The 22,408-nt window shown below is 35.7% G+C and overlaps 2 protein-coding genes across 3 annotated transcripts; one reads left to right on the forward strand and one right to left on the reverse strand.

Annotated features, from left to right (window-relative positions):
• Positions 1 to 3,468: 3,468 nt before the first annotated feature.
• LOC145029250 (BAG family molecular chaperone regulator 2-like) lies at positions 3,469 to 4,455 on the reverse strand. 2 transcript variants are annotated; one of them, XM_078977847.1, is made up of 2 exons: positions 4,127 to 4,455; positions 3,469 to 3,817 (listed from the first exon to the last, which is right to left on the reverse strand). In XM_078977847.1, exons 1-2 carry the CDS (start codon positions 4,383 to 4,385, stop codon positions 3,618 to 3,620), a joined length of 459 nt encoding a protein of 152 aa, XP_078833973.1. In that variant the 5' UTR covers positions 4,386 to 4,455; the 3' UTR covers positions 3,469 to 3,617. The 2 variants fall into 2 exon arrangements, with proteins under 2 accessions (XP_078833973.1, XP_078833972.1); XM_078977846.1 differs by having other exon boundaries at positions 3,469 to 3,850; positions 4,127 to 4,452.
• A 15,327-nt stretch (positions 4,456 to 19,782) lies between these two features.
• Positions 19,783 to 22,180, forward strand: LOC145032265 (uncharacterized). The gene has a single exon (XM_078981015.1). It carries the CDS (start codon positions 20,039 to 20,041, stop codon positions 22,103 to 22,105), a length of 2,067 nt encoding a protein of 688 aa, XP_078837141.1. The 5' UTR covers positions 19,783 to 20,038; the 3' UTR covers positions 22,106 to 22,180.
• Positions 22,181 to 22,408: the final 228 nt, after the last annotated feature.

Consider the following 22,408-nt stretch of genomic DNA (forward strand, 5'->3'; position numbering starts at 1 on the left):
CGCATTTAAAACATTATTTTCCTCTTATTTTAGAAGCTACTCGACGATTCAGTGGCCCTAACTCGTCGAGTAGCAGCGGGTCAGCACATGAAGTTGGCCTGGCGACTCGACGAGTCCATATTCCTGACTCGGTGAGTCCTCCAGTCTAGATGAAGCCCTAATTTTCAAGCTATGTACCCTGTTTAAAAATCATTATAGCCTCAAACCATCCTCCTTCACCTCTCAGAGACTTATTCCCAAAACCCTAGCCTCCTTGAAGTGTGTGTGAGTGATCTTTGCCTTTGTGAAGGAATTGTTGGTGCATTGTTGAGCAAAAAGAAGAAGGAGAAGGTAGAAGAACCCAAGGAAGAAGAAGTAGATTGAGATTATACTCCTCTTTGGCCATCCTTTTTGGTAATAAAGCTTTCATCTTGGTTATTGTGCTACTAGATCTAGTTTGTCCCCAAATTGATGGTTTTGAGCTCAAAACCCCCAAATCCCTAGTGATAAGGCCTTGTAATCGAGCCATATCTCAGATCTAGCCTCACTTGAGCTCCAGGAGCTCAAGAAGGCCACCTTTTGGCAGCCATGGTCTTGTTTTAGTCAAATAACCCCCATAATAGCCAAGTTTGTGTGCTATTGCTTCATTGCATCATAGATACACGTAAAGTTAGCAACTTTACGTGTTTAGATAGTCCCGGAAACTCAGATCTATGAATTAGATGCACTGAAGCTGAGTAGAATCGACTGAATAGAAACTGCATGCAAAGGACTCGGCGAGTCGTTCTTCTGACTCGACGAGTCAGGTCGCGAGTCCTAGATTCCCGAGTCAGTAGTAGCAAGTCTGTTTAGAGAGCGGAGTAAGGACTTAGTGAGTTAAGTCATGGATCTTAGTGTAGAGGGACTCCGCGACTCTACGCCCTGACTCGGCGAGTCCAAGGCAATCTCCTTACCCGTAAGAATAGACTCGACGAGATGTTCATACAACTCGGCGAGTCACAGACTGGATGTGTTCTTATGTTTAAGGTGAACTCGACGAGTTGATCATACAACTCGGCGAGTCGGATGAAGATTGGCACAATATCAATAAGGAAGGAGAACTCGTCGAGTTGTGGCTAAACTCGACGAGTAGAGGCGGCAAAGGAAATAGAAGGAAAAATAGGGACTATACGATTTGGCGGCCCAATTCGGCGAGTCAGGTCAACGGTTTGTTGACTTTGACCAGGGGTAAAATAGTCATTTTACCCTAAGATTAGTTATCGGTGTTTGATTAAGTGTATTTTTTGGAATTGTAGTTGGGGATTTACCGGAGCAACAGTCAGACAGTTCCCTATCAACTTTTCAGCAGACAACCTTACGAGGTGAGTTTTCCTTCCAGTAGGAACGGATCTACGGCCACAATACCGACCCGTTTAGATAGCAGTAGTTCCGGACTGCGGTTCGATGCAATAGTTCAGTATGCTTGATGTCTTTGTGATAGAAGCACGTTATGTGTTATGTGCTCCAGACTATGGTCTGATGCACTATGCAGTATATATGTTTATGTTACATGCTATGATTATGTTATGCTATGTTCAGTCAGTTCCGGACTTCGGTCCGATGCAGTGGGCAAGGCCCTAGTTAGTTCCGGACTTCAGTCCGATGTAGTTTCGGACTTCAGTCCGATGTAGTGGGCAAGGCCCTAGTTAGTTCAGGACTTCGGTCCGATGCAGTGGGTGAGGCCCTAGTTAGTTCCGAACTTCGGTCCGATGCAGTGGGTGAGGCCCTAGTTAGTTCCGAACTTCGGTCCGATGTAGTGGGCGAGACCCTAGTTAGTTCTGTACTTCGGTCTGATGCAGTTCCGGACTTCGGTCTGATGCAGCGGGCAAGGCCTAGTGTGTGCTTATATGTTATTGTATGACATGTGGTAGTTTGGGGGAGCTCACTAACTTCGTGCTTACACTTTCAGTCTTTGGTTTCAGGTACTTCAGCTAGCAAAGGGACGGGCTCGGGATGATGGCATAACACACACCACAGTTTAGCCTGGGAGTTAGACTCTAATATTTTGATATGACCTTGACACTGGTTTCGATTGATAAATTTATTATATTTTGAGATACGTGATTCATGTTTTTTTATCTTTTGATATTTGATATTATGGTTTAGTAATGTTTTCAAACAAAATTTTTGGGTTGTATTTTGGGATGTTACAATATATATGGAATTTATATTTATAATTTATATATATACAAAAATTCAAATTTATAAAATTACAGACATGAGGACCTTTCATGTAATTTTACAAATCACAGGGACCAGTCACATGACTTTTTGCTAGGAAGTCCTCAAAGTGAGATATTTTGTAAGCCATAGGGACCAATTGTGAAATTTTGTCATAATTATATTTTTGAATGTTAAAAACAAATAAGATATCTACAAAACATCAATTACTTTTCATAAAAGATGTAAAAAAAGAAATAATATTGTATCAAAAAAATTAATTTATAAAAGATATTAGAATAGATATAATAGTGTTATGACTGTGTTTGACAAAACTAGTTTATAGGTAGAAATTGTAGCTTTTATTTTTATAGAGTTATTCAGAAAAAATATTGAGTTTTAAAGGTATGAGGTTAAAAACTCTGAAAAGTTATTTGAAGTATTTTGTATTATTAATTTTTTGTTTAAAATTATAAAAGTTAAAGTCTCATTCCTTAATTTTTTCCAAACTTTTTCTTAAAAGCTGTCAAATGCTTCGAACACTTCCTATATTTACAACATGGTCAAACTATGAAAAATGAAATCTTAATCCCAGGAAACTTCTTTTGAGGGCTTTTGTTATAAATTTTTAATCAAATATTAGATCCTGGTTAATTAAAATCAAATTTGATATATTGATATTCATGTCATTTATTAGCTATAATCTATTATATATAAATTAAAAAGTTTATTTCTTGAAACAAAATTTACTTAAAAATACTTATTTTTGTATATAATTTGCTCCTTTAAACATTAAAGTGTTTTCTCTGTAATTGTGGGCCATTTTGAACTTTAGATGAAGCATGCGTAAGAGTCTTTATGTAATTAGTACAAACTCAACTTGGAACTACTCAAAAGTATATTCATTTTCAAGAATCCTTAATTCATTTCCAAGATTTCTTGGCCTATGGGTGCACGCTTGACTTTATTTTACGACTTCGTGTATTTTTGTAATATATACTTTTGTTATAAATAATATTTATATTTTTTAAATAATATAAAACAATAGAAAATATTATGGAACAACTGGTTGTTGATTGTTAAAGCATCGTACATGCGGTTCCTTAACAGAAAAGCTGATGAAAATCGTTTGAATATGACTTTAATATGTTTAAGGTTTGCAACCTCGAGATTTCTTAAAATTTTGCCCATAACAACCTTTTATGTTGAAGTCTTTGTTGTGATAAATTTCTTCGTAACATTATATATTTTTAGATGGATTTAATTAAAAAAAATTGTAACACAACAAACTTTAGGCTAAGTTAAGGTTTGACCAAACGAAATAAAAACAACATCGATCAACATAACATCAAGGTTATCACTACCCTTTTAAGATTGCTAAAATAAAGTAGATCCATAGTGAAATTAGTTTTTTTTTCTTGATGGATTAGTGTTATCACTTATACACTAATTGCATGATTAGAAGCGTCAATGTCATTTGTTGTAGATAATGATCCATGTAGTAATTTCCTCTCTTTCATGGCTGGATCTTCCAACACTACAACCTTGTCCTTGTCTCTAACCCCAACCATGTGTAGGTGTTCAACATCCTCTCTCTCCTTCCCTTTAAACAACACTCTTTGCTCCTTTGGTGTCATGCCTGTCACCATTGATAACAGCTTTTTCATTTCTCCTATTGCAAAAAGAAATAAGATCATTTGAGTATATATATAGCATTATACGAAAAGGGTATTTGACTATACTTCAAAAAAGTTTGTTTCTTTGGATGCTTCATCAAGAACATGTGCTTCTTAACTTTTTCGTCCATAAATTACTCATATCATTATGGAAGATCTTGTTTCTAACTCTCTTTATTAAACCGTTGTTTATACATTAAGTATAAAATATAAATAAATAAAAAAAAGAAACACCGTTAAGATCATGATACTATTTTTGGAGCCTAACTTACCAAAAGTTGAAGTTGCTTGGATAGATATATCATGCCATTGTGAACAAGTTGCGACTCTAACCATAATAACTCCTTCTTTTTCAACATTTTGGCCTGCGATTTCTCTCTTTTGAACAAGCATACCACCAGGCCGCAATTCCCATTTGATTTCTCCGGCGATGGTTGCACCACACTCCTTGTTGTCACCGTTGCCGCCACAACCACCACCACGTAGCTTGGAAAGGCTCGTTTGGAATCTCTTTGATCTCAATTTCATCATCTTTGGTAACTTTTTCTGTTGAATGTTTTTTCTTTCCGGTATAGAGACAAAGAGCAATAGAGTTGGAGTTGTTTATATAGTACCCTAGAGAACGGAGTTTATTGTTGGAGCCATGTATAAGGGCAGAAAGGTAAATGTGATTTTTTTTTATGTATATATACAAGTCAATAGGATACCAAAATAGTTGTTAATCGAGTTTTATATGATAACAGCCGATATTTTTCTACTCGTACATTATACATATAATAAAAGTATTGCTTTCATACAAAATATAATTAAAGATCAGGTAAACCAAACTGTCATGTATGTTAATATCTATTAATTATAAATGTTTACAAAAATATGTTATTATCCATCAAATATAAAATAACTTGCTACAAATTATAAAACCCATCTTTCAATCTTGACATCATGTTCTACATCAAAAATGGTTCCGGATCTATTACATTATTATTACAAAAAGAATGTTCCAATTGATTTATTTTAGATTGTTAGAAACACACCTTCATTAATTAGTTTTTACGACGTATTTATTATATTATTAAAACAACTACTTTGTTAAATTAAAAATTATGTGCAACACATTTAAGCAAATATCACACTTTATTTATAGAAATATAAAAATATTACATATTTATGTATTGCAATAGCATTCCTATAAATGGTTAATTAACGCATTATATATATATATATATATATATATATATATATATATATATATATATATATATATATATATATATATATATATATATATATATATTAAAGTGAGTTTTTTCAACTTTAATGCATTTATACCGAACAAATAACATATTTGAACAAACTCTCTTTATAAATCATCATTTCGATCTCTATCGGTGACATTTCTTTTGTAATTTCAGTTGGTGCATCAAAAGTACATTTATAATTATTATCATGTTATATAAAATAACAAATATCATTATTATCATAATTTAGTATCTATTTTTTCCAAAAATGAAACGGCCACATTACAAATACACAACATGCATGGAGAACTAGGAAGGTGCATTGTAATCCTTTTGGACATTCTTCTTGTTGCATAGCAAAATATTTCTCTTTTGGACCAACACATGAGTCTAGTTTAGGCGGTTAAGGAAATAGTACAATAATGTGACTATTAGGAAGTAAAGCGGATAACTAGTAAAATCAAAAGCACATAAGACACCGTATGTATGTTGTTCGGTCAAGGTGACCTACATCCACAGGCAGGAGGGGAGTATTCTCTATTTCAAAACTCTCAAACAAAGGTTACACGTACAATTTTCACAAAGATTCGCCTAACACTCTAGAATTCAATATACAAAATGACCTAGCATGTATCCTTATTTATACTTGATGGATCAAACCTAAAACCCTAATGGGTCAATCCCATTGGCCCATAGTCCCAGGAATTGTGACAACCAATCATATTCCACCATGCAACATCTTCTAGAACATTATTCTATGTCATACAATGCATGAACATCAACAACACACATGATGGACCACCTTAACCATAGTGGAGCAACATGATGCACAAGTGGCGTATCATGAACACTAATGGTCTAACATCCATCATGGTAGCACAACATGGTGTATTTCTTGAGCATGATTATCATCTAAGCATACATGGATCAGCGAAGGCACAACAAAGGAATCAAGATGGCGCATCATGTACCAAGACGGTCCATGATGGCATAACATCTCCTCCGTTGTGCAACTTCCCTTCTTGATGAAGCAACATTATCTTTATGGCTCAACATCTCCTTGGCACAACTTCAGACATGATGGCTCATCATGTTATCATTTGGCACAAATCCCCAAGGATGGTGCAACTTCCTTCTATATGGCACAACATGATGTTCCATGTTGCTCCATATTCCTCCAAGTGCTCCAAGTTGCTCCATGTTGCTCCAAGTTCTCCATGTTGCTCCAAGTGCTCCAAGTTGCTACATGATGCTCCAAGCCACTCCAAGTTACTCCAAAATTCCTTTTGGAAGATCTGTTCCTTTGTCTAATTATCTAAATTCATTTTAGATTATCCGTTCCTTTGTCACTTGCTCCATGAACCTCAATTGCTCCATTGAGATCTAAGTGCTCCAAATGCTCTATGAGAATGCTCCAGATGCTCGAGTCACATTTAACAATCTCCACCTTGACTTAAGCATCCTATGAACTCCACCTCACACAAGAACCTCGTATCCTAAAAGGGCTTACCTCCTACGAACATCAACCAAGTCCAAGAAAAGCTTGAACTTCTCCGTGGGTAACAACTTTGTTAACATGTTTGTTGGATTCACCTTGGTATCAATCTTCAAAATTTAAAACTTGTCTTTTTCCAAAATGTCACGAATGAAATTCAATCCGACATCAATATGCTTCGTCTTTTCATGATACATAGGATTCTTTGCAAGATTCAACATGATCTGACTATCACAGTATAATACCGACTTCTCCACCTTCAGATCAAGACATTGAATAAGCCCTTGAAACCATATCTCCTCCTTTTTCCTTCTGTTATAGACATGTACTCGGACTAAATTGTAGACAAAGCAACAATATCTTGTAACATTTACTTCCAATTGATGGTACATCCGAACAAAGTGAAAATATAACATGTGGGTGACCTGCGATTTAACAAATCACCTCCATGATTACAATTAGCATATACAACCAAGTCTGTCTTTGTATTAGCTCCATACACTAAGCAAACATTTGACGTTCCCTTCAAGTGTCGCATGATCCGCTTGAAAGCTCCCCAATGAGCCTTCCATGGATTACTCATAAACCTACTTACCACACTAAGTGAATGAGCCAAATGAGGTCTGGTACATACCTTTGCATACATAATACTTCCAACAACACTATAGTAAGGAACCCCGCTTATGTACTTCTTTATTCATTAGTTGTGGGCATAGTATCTGGACCAAGTTTAAAGTGAGTTGCCAAAAGAGTTCCAACTGGTTTTGGACTTATCACATTTGAAAGACTACAAAACTTTCTCAACGTACTTTTGTTGAGAAATACACAACCGCCCTGCTCTTCTATCCCTTTTAATCTCCATCCCTAATATCTTCTTTGGTGATCCTAAATCCTTCATCTCAAACTCATTCTTCAAGGTCACCTTCAAGTCATTTATTCCAACTATTGTTGGGTTTTGAGCATTCTAACACTCCTAAGTGCACATGCAACCCTAAATACCTTAGATCTATGTTTTCTCTATTATACATGCAAATAAGAACATCCAAGGTATTATCCTAATCTAGCATACAAAACAATGAGTGTAACAAGATAGAATACATACCTCTTTGATGTAGAAAGTCTTCATGAAGCTTGAGTGCCTAGCCCCAATAGTGTGGAAGCCTCAAATGGAATCACAATCATCAAAACACTTAGAATAACTTGAGAGAGTTCTACACTTCATGAAATCGGCTAGCCCTTTTCTTCACTTTCTAATGTGATTCTAGTGGCCGATTTTTGTCAAGAATAAGATCTTTATATAGTGTTACAATTAGGGTAAATCCTTAATTGTCATGGCTTTCCATTTCCTTGGATCCATGGGTTCAAATACACCATGGAGCATCCATGGACCATCCTATGGGTTTTAGCCCAACTTGATTATCCATGGAGTATTAGTCCACTATATAAGTATGGATGATTTACACAATCAACCCATATATTTAATTAGTCTTCTTTTGATCACTTAATTAATCCTAGATTAATTCTTGATCAATACTAATTAAATAATCTTATTATTCTTATTAATAATATACTAGAACTTATAATATATTAATAACCATAAGTGTCTTATTTCTCTCATTATAATTTATCCAAGTGCATGATGGTATGCAACCCAAATGGACCATGCCGGGTCGGGTCAAGTCTTACCAATTATAGTTATGGACTTAGACATTAATCCAACAGTCTCCCACTTGGATAAGTCTAAAACTATTATTGCGTATGACTTTAGGAACCAACTGGCAATCGTAGCTCTCAAAAGCTTCTGTTGAACTCTGACCTTGTAGATGAACTCTGACCTTGTCAATGACTTGTCCATTAGATAAGGGATCATATAATCCTCTGTTCTCATGATATCAGCTGGACAAATACATGGAACAACGTCGTACTTATTGTCCAGCAGTTTGTTTCCCGATTTTCGATTTGTTTGACAAAGAACTTAATCGAACACATCAATTCAGTTCTGACCGGCCGGTACATAGGTCACAACAAAATCATCGAGGGGCCCAGATATCGCTTCTATTTCTAGAAGGAACAGATAAACTTCAACTCATATGCTTGTTCTACTACTTGTTGAATTGTACACAAAGGCACGTTTTATAACATCAAGTTACTAATGCGTTTACGTGCAATCAATGCACAACCAACTCATAGGTAACAACTCATATCTCTAGGTTTGAAGATTTATACGATATTACCGTCTCACGATCACTCGAGATAAATTCCATGAAGTGATACAAGTGAGTGTGGGTTTATTCCAATACTCATAACTTATGAGCACTCATGAATGTTGTAGCAACCATTGCCATGACTAAACCCATTTAGCCATCTACAAATCCGATTCATGACAGTCTTGAGTCATACCTACTTCCAACATATGAACGACTGTGGAGTGTTTAAATAACTTAGTCATTCAGAAAGAATAACCTAGCTATTTTGGAAGTCAAAACATGCAAAGTGAAACACAATAATAATCGAATCTAATATGGTCTCAGAACCCTTTTGAATATAAATAAAACCACTTTTTATTTATCACCATATTGATTACACATTATTCAATGTTTCAAATAATCAACTTAAGACTTGAATAAAACAACAGTCGTCCCATGCTCCTGCAACTTCACGGATTGAAACTTTGTTTTCTATAATTAACATTGCTAGCTTGAAATACTAATCATAATAATCATGCTCCCACTAACATGATGATTATCAGCATAACACTTATGCTCCCACTAGCTCTGACATATTTTCAGAAATCTGCTGGACTTCTGAAATTTAGATTCATACACCTTTCCTAGATAGCTCACATGTGTGTCTAAACAATTTTCAGAACTATGAAAAGGAATGCTGTAATCATAGTCTCAATTGCTTAGGCATTTTCCATTTCTCACATGTCCATGTTAGCGTGCCGGTTAACCACACGCGCTCCACTAACGACTTTTGAAAATGCAAATAACACAATTGCTATCTATGTAAAATCTACTTAGTGAAAGCGTTTCCTCTCCATCATTTTCATGAATCAGAGAGAAACCTTATGACACTTAGATTTTATAGTGTATGAGTTCCTATCCATGCGAATTTGTCAAAACCATAATCACAAGATAAGGTTAGTGGCAAATTCAGCCTTACATGGATTAAACTTGTTCAATCTTAGTTTCTTGTTACCTTGGTAGCACAAGGCCCACCAATGCTTCCAAGTTGAACTCTGATAACTCACATGCAAATTCAACTTATTTGAAGTAGGTACAGAAATAAGAATTATGTCAACACGATAGGTTGCAAACCCTAAGTCGTGTGCTAGTGATAAATTACAGGTTTTACTCTTGATTAAATCTTGAAACTCTTTCAGGATCTTTAAGGCTCCCACTGTCCCCTTGACATATAAGTTTTCCTAGTCAAGAACCATTCCTTGACAAAACAAATATTCAAGGGATAATGCGGATTCTTATCAAGACTAACACTTCACACAATTGGTCTTAGTTGGTCTTTGTCTCATCTAAGACATCACAACTTACCAATCTCAAATGTGCAAGAGTAGAAACATTTCACACTACATTTGATAAGTGTTTTAAACTTTACTTTATGTCACTCAATGTTACAATCTTGGAGTATGACTCTAAGAATTGTTTTGGAACGAAGTATGACTCATCTCCTTGATCTTAACCAATCCAACAATTCATGACCTCTCTTCTTAGCCATAACAATGCACTAGGATGTCCTTAGAGTATGAATTTGTGATATGGTTTCTAAATCATTAAGATGATCATAAAACTGATACTAAAGTACTCTCCCATCTTTTCAGATTTGAGAAACTTTTATCCTTCTGCCTAATTTGATTCTTCTTATTCGCTCTGCCATACATTGGAACCTTTTCAATGTTACAGAATTATACTTAACCTTATAAGTATAATCATATTTACTAATCTTTAGTAAATCATGACAAATCAATCTTTGTGGTGGACCTTGACCAGTGCACACCCAGTGTACCTAATTCCTTAGTCCTTCAATTGACTCACATGTACATGTACAACTTGCATGATTCTAAGTCCCGGTTCAATTGAGACTTTGGATGATGAGAATCTTTCCTTATTTGGTAAATTTAGACATTACCACAAATGAAGGAATCAATTTCATATTTCCACTCTTGCTATTAATGGAATCATATAAGCAACAATTTTTCCTCAAATGCCATTGTAAGGATATTTTAAAATAAATAAAATCAAAATTTTTCCTTTTATTTTAAAACTATGCGTAAAAACTTATCCTTACAATCCATATGAAAACTTTGTTGTTATCTATTCACAAGCAATATATTATAACTCCTAAGAAGTAGCTCAAGAATCCGATCTTCAAACTACGCGATAGAAATCCATCTACGCGATCAGATTCAGCATATTCTTTCTTTAAGTTTCTTTACCTTTTCTTTGATTCTTAAAACATCACCATGTGACCCAGTCACATCATGTATCAAGAATCTCAGAATAGAAACTTAGCAGAGTTAGATAGTGGACTTTACCTGAAGTAGAGTCAAACTTATCGACTCTAACATCCTTAGGTAAATTATGGCAGCTTTGCAACCAATGCCCCTTTCTTTGGCAATATAAACATATGGACCCTTTGATAATGGTACACGGGACTATCACAGACTTAGTTTTTCTCTTTACCATTTGGTCAACCGAGTTGACTATGGCCGGTCCCTTTCCATTGGGAAGAGAATGCTTTTCTGGATTTCCTGTGTCACTAATGTCAATGTCCATCAAGTTTTGAGGAAGTTGATCTTAACAAATAGATGAAATCATTAAGGGTCTTGTCATAGTCTTTTTCATAGGTGTTCCAAAAGAACTCACTATGTGACTTAGAAAGTGATTGAACCACCAACTTTCTCAAGACTTTGACACCCAACTCTCCCGGCTTGTCAATATGTGACTACATCTCCAAAATGTGACCACACCAAGACCTTTACTTGCCAATAGGGCTCGAGTGACCTTAAACTTTTCAAGAACTTGTGGGGTAGGGAGAATAATTTGAGGAGATAGAGGAAGTGAAGCATGATGTTAAGGAACATCATCTTCAAGAGATTTGGGAAGATCATAAATGTCTAAACCAGACATGCTTTGGGAGATATTCAAGATAGTTGATTTAAAGTCCTTAATATGACACCCAATATGAAATATTAAGGCTAGGACCCAACACAATATTTTATAATTTGGAAGAGGGATGCCGTAATCCAAGCTATAAAATATTTGAAGGTAGGCGAATGACGATTCATCAATTTCCACCATGAAAAACGAAATAATTTATTAGGTTTTAATTGGATTTGAAATTCCTAGATCTTTTGAGATTCATTGAACTTTTCAATGGCATGTTTCAATCTCGAGTGTGCCCTCTCAAAATTTGTGACTGGGATGCCGAGGATCACAAAACAAGGTGTGAATAACCATACCAATTCACTTAGTACCCTTAATATTATCACCTAATCAATGTGCCGGTTAACCACACACGCTCCATTGATCTATGACAAACATTAAGTCACCCTTCGTGGTCCTTACTAGTCCAAGTTAGTGTGTCGGTTAACCACACACGCTCCACCAACGACTTGGTAAGGTACAAAGTGTGAATTCCATGGGCTAGCACCAAATTCACATTTTTCCTAAAGTAACTAAGATTGGGAATTATTAAGATTTTAGTTACTTAGTATTTATCATTAATACTTTTAATGAAGGGAGAATTTAAAGTCATTGTCCTACCCGTTCGGCTAACGACCCTCCACCAGTCAAGCAAGCGGTGGGTGAGAGTGGACACCCATTAAGTCGCCATTTTATAGGCAACAACCTTATACCCACCTTATAGACCGGTTTCGTGAATGAGGCCTACTAACGGTAAAACGACTTGTTCTTATACATATATATAATAATTAACCATTAATGTTATAAATAATATAAGTGTGGAATTTTAACTCTTTTAAAATTTTAAGGGCTAACTTGGAATTAAAGTATTCATAAGTGAAAACTTTTCAAATTCCAAAACTTGAGGGCAAGTTTTGAAACTATTCAAAACTAATTAATTCCATAACTTATGTGTTTAAAGTAGTTTTAATCCAAAAAAAAAAAAAAAAAAAAAAAAAAAAAAAAAAAAAAAACTCTTCAAGTTCCATAACTTATGGAAGACTTTAAACTAATAAGAGAATTAACTTTTCTTTATTTTTATAACTTATGGAATTAATTAAGGTTACACTTTATTTATTTATTTATTTATTTATTTATTAATGAAGTGACTCTTGAATTTCCATAACTTGAGGACAAGTTATGGAGTCATAAAAAAAAAATCCAATGACACAAGACTCTTCATTTTGTAACCATTACCAACTTTTATGAGTTTTATGAGTCTTTAATGTGACTCTTCATGTAACTTGAGGACAAGTTACACAAACACATTTTATACTCAACTCTTAGATTAAAATGGATTGAAAACAACTATTTCAATTAACTTTTCTATTAATCTAAGCAACTCATAAGAACAAGATAATTCATATCAAACTTCTTCATGTAATTAGTCTAAACCTTTAAACTAATACAAAACATGAAACTATTGACAATTATCTTTGAAAATGGATTAGCATGAACATTACCACATTAAAAACAAGTTTATAAGTTCAAAAACAACTTAGGGTAATGTTCCTAGTCCATTTCTAGCCAAAAACCTCGAAAATATGCTGTCTGGGGGTCCAACTCGTCGAGTGCATGAACAAAACTCGGCGAGTTGGATGCATTTTGCCTTGGACTCGTCGAGTCCCTTCATGGACTCGGCGAGTCTGCTGGGCTGACAGCATCAAAACTCGATTTTTCAGCTCCATTTGCAAGTATAACAAGAAAACAAGCCTAGGCTCTGATACCACTGTTGGGTTTTGAGCATTCTAACACTCCTAAGTGCACATGCAACCCTAAATACCTTGGATCTATGTTTTCTCTATTATACATGCAAATAAGAACATCCAAGGTATTATCCTAATCTAGCATACAAAACAATGAGTGTAACAAGATAGAATACATACCTCTTTGATGTAGAAAGTCTTCATGAAGCTTGAGTGCCTAGCCCCAATAGTGTGGAAGCCTCAAATGGAATCACAATCATCAAAACACTTAGACTAACTTGAGAGAGTTCTACACTTCATGAAATCGGCTAGCCCTCTTCTTCACTTTCTAATGTGATTCTAGTGGCCGATTTTTGTCAAGAATAAGATCTTTATATAGTGTTACAATTAGGGTAAATCCTTAATTGTCATGGCTTTCCATTTCCTTGGATCCATGGGTTCAAATACACCATGGAGCATCCATGGACCATCCTATGGGTTTTAGCCCAACTTGATTATCCATGGAGCATTAGCCCACTATATAAGTATGGATGATTTACACAATCAACCCATATATTTAATTAGTCTTCTTTTGATCACTTAATTAATCCTAGATTAATTCTTGATCAATACTAATTAAATAATCTTATTATTCTTATTATTAATATACTAGAACTTATAATATATTAATAACCATAAGTGTCTTATTTCTCTCATTATAGTTTATCCAAGTGCATGATGGTATGCAACCCAAATGGACCATGCCGGGTCGGGTCAAGTCTTACCAATTATAGTTATGGACTTAGACATTAATCCAACAACTATGTCATTGATTGCGATAAGCATATCATCAACATATAGAGACAGATATATGTAGGAATCCCGTGAAGATTCCTTTGAGTAGACACAATTATCAAACTGGTTCCGAGTTTAGCCATGCGAGATCATGAATGAATCAAATCTCTTGTACCATTGTCTTGGAGACTGCTTCAATCCATACATAGATTTCTTCAGCAAACATACATTATCCTTCTTAGAATCAAGTAACTCTTATGGCTAGGACATATAAAGCTTCTCTTCTAAGTCCTTGTGAAGAAATGCAGTTTTCACATCAAGTTGTTCAATCTCCAAATCAAATATACTCACCAAAGCCAAAAGAGCCCGAATCATCTTATGCTTCACGATCGGTGAGAACACCTCGTGACAATAAATTCCTTCTTTCTGAGGAAATCCTTTCGCCACAAACCTTACCTTAAAGCTAGCTAGTTCAACTCCATTTTTTAAAATTCACATTATACTATATATATATATATATATATATATATATATATATATATATATATATATATATATATAAGTTTAACACATATTATACCACTAGTACCCCTCATTCACAAAGTCATACTATAAGGGGAGTTTAAGGAAGTGGCCTATAAAATGACCGCCATTGGGTATCCATTCTTACCCACCGTTCTCTTGTTTGGTGGAGGGTTGTTAGCCGAACGGATTTGATAGGATAAATTAATCTCATTAAAATTATAATGATATAAAGTAATTAAACTATTTTAAATGCCACTCTTAGTTACTTTAGGAAAAAAATGTGAATTTGTTTGCTAATCCATGAATTTTCACATTACACTTTATGAGTCATTAGTGGAGCGTGTGTGGTTAACCGACACACTAATGAGGGACTTATAAAGGTTGGTAATGGGTGTCTTAAAAATTACCGTTGATTAATGGAGTTCGTCTGGTTAACCGATACACTAAAACGACATGATAAATGACATCAAGAGTACCAAGCTAATTTGCATGGTTATTCACATCTTGTTTGTGATCCTAGGCATCCCAGTCACAAAAGTGAGAGCATATCGAGATTAAACATGCCATTAAATAGTTCAATGAATCTCAAAAGATCTAGGAGTTTCATGAGATTGAAATTGGTAAAAGCCTTACCTACCCAAAATAGATTTGAATTTGATTACAACATCCTTCTTCAATGTTCGAATCGAAAATATGGACCCTAGCCTTAATTTAAATTTATGGGTTAATAATTAAGGGTTAAAAATCAAATAACTTGAATTCTCTTTTCTTCTATTATAGATGTCAAGTTCAGACAACAATGGTCTTCCTTGTTTTGGGGGGAAGTGGTTTTCTTCTTCCTTCTGAAGATGATCTTCCACATTCTGATCAAGGTGAAAGTATGTTCCCTTCTTCAACGAATGGTGGAGTTGGAAATCATGCTTCTTAAACTCTTCCTCCTCCTCCTCCTCCAGTGACTCTCCCTAAGTCATGTTTTCTTCAAGCTGAAAAATACGAAGTTACTCAAGCCCTGTTGATATATAAACATAAAGATGGAAAGTCTATGTTTGTGCATGTTCTGAAATTGAAATTGTATATTGACAAATTAGATATGTTGGGTGTCATTTTCCCAAGGGAGCTGGCCATTGACTTGGTTCTGCTTTTGCATCCTGAGTCATTTAGTCAGTTCATTAAAGACTACTATATGAGTGATCACGACGTGACCCTAATTGATCTGACACATATGTTGATTGTCGTTGAAGCATAAATGCTTAAGAGCACAAATCAAGCAAAAGTTTTTGAAGAATATTGTTTGGTGCAATTTGTGTACCTTTTTGTACACCTTTTAGTCCCTTTTATGCATCTATTTAACATAGTTGTTATTCGTTTTTTGTGCATTTCATCCAACTTATGTTACTCTCTAGAATAACCTTATTTGCATGTTTTCATGTTCTTTTCAGGTAAACCGGAGGTTAGAACGCGCTTTGGGAAGTGTCAGGAAGCATTGGTGAAGATTTTAAGATGATCGCCCGAAGAACAGAAAATTTGGAAAAATCAAGTTTGGATTCGGAGTCAGAGGAGTACACGGGTCGTGTTGGATTTACACTAAAAAGTGGGCAATGGGCATGTTTGACCAAGAAGAAGCTGTTGACCATACTGAAAACGACCCATGTCAGTTTAGCTTATTTTAACACGAGTAGTGTTGAACACGACCCGTGTCAGTTTAGCCTATTTTGACACCGGCCGTGTTCAACCCAAAAACTGCCTTTTGACAGTTTTTCCTATCTTTCATATTACAGGATGAGGGTCATTTTTACACACACAGATGATATTAGAGCATTGTTGTTGAGGGGATTTCTAAGGTTTTTTCAAGGGTTTGATCATTTGTCATTTGGAAACATTATTTCTCTTATTTGTAATTTGTAATTGCACATTATTTCCATCTCTTCAACTTGTGATCTTGTTCTAGCCATGTGTGGCTAGAACCCTAGTTTCTCCAATGTCATGTTTTGACTTTTTAGTAGTGATTTCAATCATATAACATGATGTTTGCTTTTAATTTCTATCTAGTGAGTTTGATTTTGATTTAATCTAATGTTTGAATCTAATTGTGATTCTTATTGGCCATTTGAATTAGAGTTAGGTCACTCAAGTTATCTCTTTTACAAAATCGATAATTGTTTTGTGAAATTGAACAAGTAACAAGCATTAAATTGAATTCTTTTGAATAAATCTAGTGTAAATCTTATTCTTACATTCTTACGCTCCCGAGCTTGTGAGGAGTATTGGGTGTTGTTGGGTACATTCACCTAAAGTTTAATGCAATCTTTTAATCTAATTCTAAGAGCTTGTTTAGACTAGGTTAGTAAGGTTAGGGTTAATCAAAGAGCTTGTTTTGGTTAATTAATGTAGTGAATGGGAATTGTTAGAGCTTGTTGACACTTTCAAGTACCAACTTAGATAGAATTGAGCAAATGTCTAATCATCTTTGAATCATATTGCTAAGTTGTCATACATGAAGTTGGAGTCTTTATAATTTCTGAATTTAATTCTCCTTTTAGCTAATTACATTTGACTTTAATTTGTTTTTTTGATCATAGCATTCAACTCCCCCCCTCCCCTCTTACTTTTAGTGACCAAAGTACCTTGTGCAAAAAGGTATAGGCTGATTGTCCCGTGTCTCTGTGGATCGACCATACTTACCTTTTAGTGCAATATAGTAGTGTTCTTTTGGAGTATACCGTACCCCTTTATTTGTTGGGTTTAACACGTCTAACAAATATGTCTCCCAAATTTTCATGGACATTGACGATGACAATAATGGTAGTCCAGAAAATGTTGCATCGTCACCAAGGTTTATCAAATAGGCACGAAGTTGCATCGTCACTAAGGCTTACTCAATAGGCACGAAGTCCCATCGTCACCAAGGCTTACTCATTAGGCACGAAGTCGCATCGTCACCAACTATTCCATCTACTCATGTTCTACCCAACATTTTTGTGGATATAAATACAAACACAATTTAAATCATTTAACAAAAAATATTAATTCCAAGTCCATCTCAAATAGATAATTAATATATAACACACAACACGTATTTCATAACTAATACTTTATTATGTGTTAGAAGAAAGTAATTATACACTCACGCATATAAACAACAATATATATATATATATATACACACACACACACACACACAACACGTATTTTATAAAATACTTCGTATCTATGTGTAAGATGAGAGTGACTATACACTCACTTGATCAAAAGATGATCGGACAACACTACGACTTGTAGAAGTAGTATTCTTGGGTAGATCTGGAAGATCTTCACAAAAACCGGGCTTCTCACGGGCAGGGCTTCGGCTCGGGAATCTCATTTCTCGGGATCCTCGGAGCTCGGGAATGATACCGGGGCTTCGGGATATAATTGGCACGCAAATCGAGACAAAAACTAAAGAGAAGAAAGAGTTTGAACAAAAGAAATTGGCAACTCTCGCATTCTATTTATAGGCTGCTGGGTCTGGGAGTACGCTGGGCGTAATTTTGGTTATGCTAGGTGTACGCTTTGGATAAGCTTTGGTATGTGTGCCACGATCTTCAAAAATTCATAACTTTCGCATACGAGTTCCGTTTTCGACGTTCTTTATATCCACGCGTAAGTGAGATTATTCTCTACAACTTTCATTTAGACTCCGTTGGCTAATTTTGATTTATTTTTTTATTATTTATTTTTAGTAGGCCGGGACAGAAAAACTTCGTTAGGAATTCATAACTTCTTCGTCCAACGTCCGTTTTTGTCTGTCTTTTTACTGTTGGACTACTATCAACAAGATCTTCGATTATCGTTTAGATTGTTTTGGCTAAAAATCGCCCGATCTCAAATAGAGTATTCGGGCTGTATACTGCTAAGTCAAAACTTAGAAAAATCATAACTTCCTCCTACGAAGTCAGATTCGGACGTTCTTTTTATGCACGCTCATGGTTTAACGAACGCTACGACTTTTGTTTAGATCGCTAAGGCTAAATATCAATCTAACGTAAATCCACTTTTTACGTCATTCAACGTCGTGCCGGTTCTGTCGCGAAACTTCGATAGGTCATAACTTCTTCGTTATAGCTCGGATTTCGGCGTTCTTTATATGCACGAAAACCTTGTGACATATACTACATCTTAGTTAAGATTATTCATTCTAAATAATCTTCTAACAAAAAGTTGTTTTTGACGCTTATCATCTCTAAATTGACGAACCATAATCTACAGGCGTTACAGTAAAGAAAGGATATGTTGGGTTCAATGGCGCTACAGTTTTAAACGAAGCTATGGTCTTCAAGTGGTGATGACGGTGCTAGGGTTTCAATTGAAGATCAAGGGGATCAGAGGAAGAGAAACCTACGGTGATGATGTTATTTCTGATGTGGTCTACATCTCCTGCGGAGGTGGTACTCGTTGGACGTGAACAAAGAAATGGAAAAAGGTTTTGGTCCAACGGTCAAGAAGGTTTCCGGTGGTGGTTGTCAACAAGTCCGGTGGTGTTTCATTTTCCGATGTTAGTGCAGCCGGTTTCCGGTAGTGGTGGTGGTTAAATATTATTCAACAAAAAACGAGAAAGAGAGTAGTATATGAAATCAGAAATATAAAAACTAATTCAAAAAGTAATTAAAATAATTTTTAATAATTAAAAGTAATCAAAAATATAAAAAAATAAATGAAAAATGACATTATAGTCATTTTATTTCTCGAAAGTGATGAAGCGTGCAAATTTAAACTACCAAGAGATTAACTGTGCTATTTTTAACCAAACAATAGACGGTCCAAATTGATTTTTTTAGAAACTATACGTGACTTTTGGAACATAGGCAATCGACGATTTATGTAATTTACTCATATTACTAATTTTTCGTGTCAACTTTTTATGTGGGTTAACAAGTCCGGCCTGGCCGTGTGTCTTGAAGTGGGCTAACTCTGGTGAGGAGATTATTTTATAAAAAAGTTTTATTGCAAATTGTGATATTCATGTATTCTGCCTGTTGTCTAATTGAAAGGCTGTGAAATGCCCAGCAAACACCCTGCAACTAAACCAGTAAACTACACCCCGATAATCTTATTGCATCATAGATAAATCTTCCAATTACCAAATCGCCAATATTACCATCTTCTTTATCTTTTTCTTTTGATCGAACCTATCTAACTTCATTCGTATCCTGTAAACCATGCTTTCCATCTCAATCCCAAAATTTCAAGCTTCAAATTTGTAAAAACGATGCAAGCTCTGAGTGTATGCCCATCAAACACTGATGGTTTCTTGAATCGTGAATCGCCCCCTCATTCTGGGAGGAGAAAAGGTAGAAACCCTAGTTTTTTCAGGGGTGTTAGAAGTGGGTTTAATTATAGGGAGACCAGTGATGATTTGGGATATGGATTTCCTTGCAGATGCTCGAGAGTTAATCTTTATGTGCTTTGGAGACCAAAGAAGCATTCAATTTGTTCTTCGGTTGTCCCCTTGGCTTTAGCATTTGAAGAACAAATAGCTGTGGGTAAAACAGATTCAAATTCAGATGGTGAAAACAAACCAGAAGATCAGAAATCATTGGTTGAAAACAAGGGCAAAAGGGTAGATACTCGTGCATTAGCATGGAGCTTACGAGCTGCAAAAACCGCAGAAGATGTAGAAACAGTGCTCGGGGACAAAGGTGATCTTCCTCTTCAAGTTTACTCTACAATGATTCGAGGATTTGGCAAAGATAAAAGGGTGAATTCCGCCATTGCTCTTGTTGAGTGGCTAAAGCTTAGGAAACAGGCTTCCAAATCCTTTCCCGGTCCTAACCTCTTCATCTACAACAGCCTTTTGGGCGCCTTGAAACAAGCAGAAGGATTCGATCAAGTAGAAAAAATCATTACCGATATGACCCTCGAGGGTATATCTCCCAATATCGTGACTTATAACACGTTAATGGGGATTCACTTGGCTCAAGGCCACGAAATGAAAGCTCTCGAGCTTTTTAAAGAGATACAAACAAAAGGTTTATCTCCTTCGCCAGCTTCATATTCCACAGCGTTGTTGGCTTACAGAAGAATGGAAGACGGGTTTGGAGCTCTGGATTTTTATGTCGATTTCAGAAACAAGTATCAGAATGGTGAGATAGGAAAGAACGATAAGAATATAGATTGGGATCTTGAGGCTGTGAAGCTAGAAGATTTTGTGATACGAATCAGCTACCAAATCATGCGAAGATGGCTAGTACAGATCGAGAATTCCACCAGCAAAGTCTTGAAACTTCTAACTGTTATGGATCAGGTCGGTCTAAAAACGGGAAGGTCTGAACATGAAAAGCTCATATGGGCATGTACCCGTGAAGATCATTACATTGTTGCGAAAGAATTGTACAAAAGGATACGAGAGAGTGATTCAGAAATAAGCTTATCGGTTTGCAACCATGTGATTTGGTTACTTGGTAAAGCTAAGAAATGGTGGGCAGCTCTTGAAATCTACGAAGATTTGCTAGATAAAGGACCAAAACCAAACAACATGTCGTATGAACTCATCGTTTCCCATTTCAATTTCTTGCTGACTGCTGCCCGGAGGAAGGGGATTTGGAGATGGGGTGTTGGATTACTGAACAAAATGGAAGAAAAAGGACTAAAACCAGGGAGTAAAGAGTGGAATTCGGTTCTAATTGCTTGTTCGAAAGCATCCGAAGCTTCGGCTGCGATTCAAATCTTTACAAGAATGATCGAAAACGGTGAAAAGCCCACGATTATATCATATGGGGCACTTCTTAGTGCTCTTGAAAAGGGTAAATTGTATGATGAAGCAGTTAGGGTTTGGAAACATTTGATTAAAATGGGCGTAGAGCCGAATTCATATGCGTATACGATCATGGCTTCGATTTATGCTGCACAAGGGAAGTTTAATATAGTTGAATCGATAATCCGTGAGATGCCGGTTTCTGGGGTGGAGGTAACGGTGGTTACCTTCAATGCGATTATCAGTGCGTGTGCTCGTAATAACTACGGTGGTCCGGCGTATGAATGGTTTCAGCGTATGGAGGTGGAGAATATTGAAGCTAATGAGGTTTCATATGAGATGTTGATTCAGGCACTTGTAAAAGATGGGAAACCGAAGGTGGCGTATGATATGTATTTGAAGGGTCGGAGGAAGGGGTTGAGTTTGTCGACGAAAGCTTATGACACGGTGGTTGAGGCAGCAGTTGACGGTGGTGCGAGTATTGATTTGAGTTTGTTGGGGGCTCGGCCACCGGCACCGGCACCGGAAATTAAGAAAAGGACGGACGTAAATCAAGAATACGTGGACATTGTAAATGACTAGGGATTCATTAATAAATATCTCGTTTGCTTTTTGGAATCTCTTTAATATAAATCCACAGAAAATAGCTTTTAAATATTCCACGATGTTTAAGATTGTTTGTACGAAAAGAGATTAATTTCTTTACGTACTAAAGTTTTTTCATATTTAATTTTTTTTTTCTTATTTAAGTTTGTTAGTTAAGACTGGTGAAATTATGATGATGACATTTTCATAGACCGCATTTTCTTGGAGTAAGATTTAAGATATCATTGTACTAGATTGAGTGAGAACTTAATACAAAAAGTATTATTATATTATTAAATT

Source organism: Lactuca saligna, chromosome 2 (assembly GCF_052625555.1).
Source record: "Lactuca saligna cultivar CGN05327 chromosome 2, ASM5262555v1, whole genome shotgun sequence".
Lineage (NCBI taxonomy): Eukaryota > Viridiplantae > Streptophyta > Magnoliopsida > Asterales > Asteraceae > Lactuca > Lactuca saligna.

Bases quoted from the DNA above. Each gene is read 5' to 3' on its own strand.
- LOC145032265 (XM_078981015.1), top strand. From the start codon at position 20,039: ATGCAAGCTCTGAGTGTATGCCCATCAAACACTGATGGTTTCTTGAAT.
- LOC145029250 (XM_078977846.1), bottom strand. From the start codon at position 4,385: ATGATGAAATTGAGATCAAAGAGATTCCAAACGAGCCTTTCCAAGCTA. The intron at 3,851-4,126 runs GTAAGTTAGGCT...TTTTTGCAATAG, and splicing joins CCAAGCAACTTCAACTTTTG to GAGAAATGAAAAAGCTGTTA.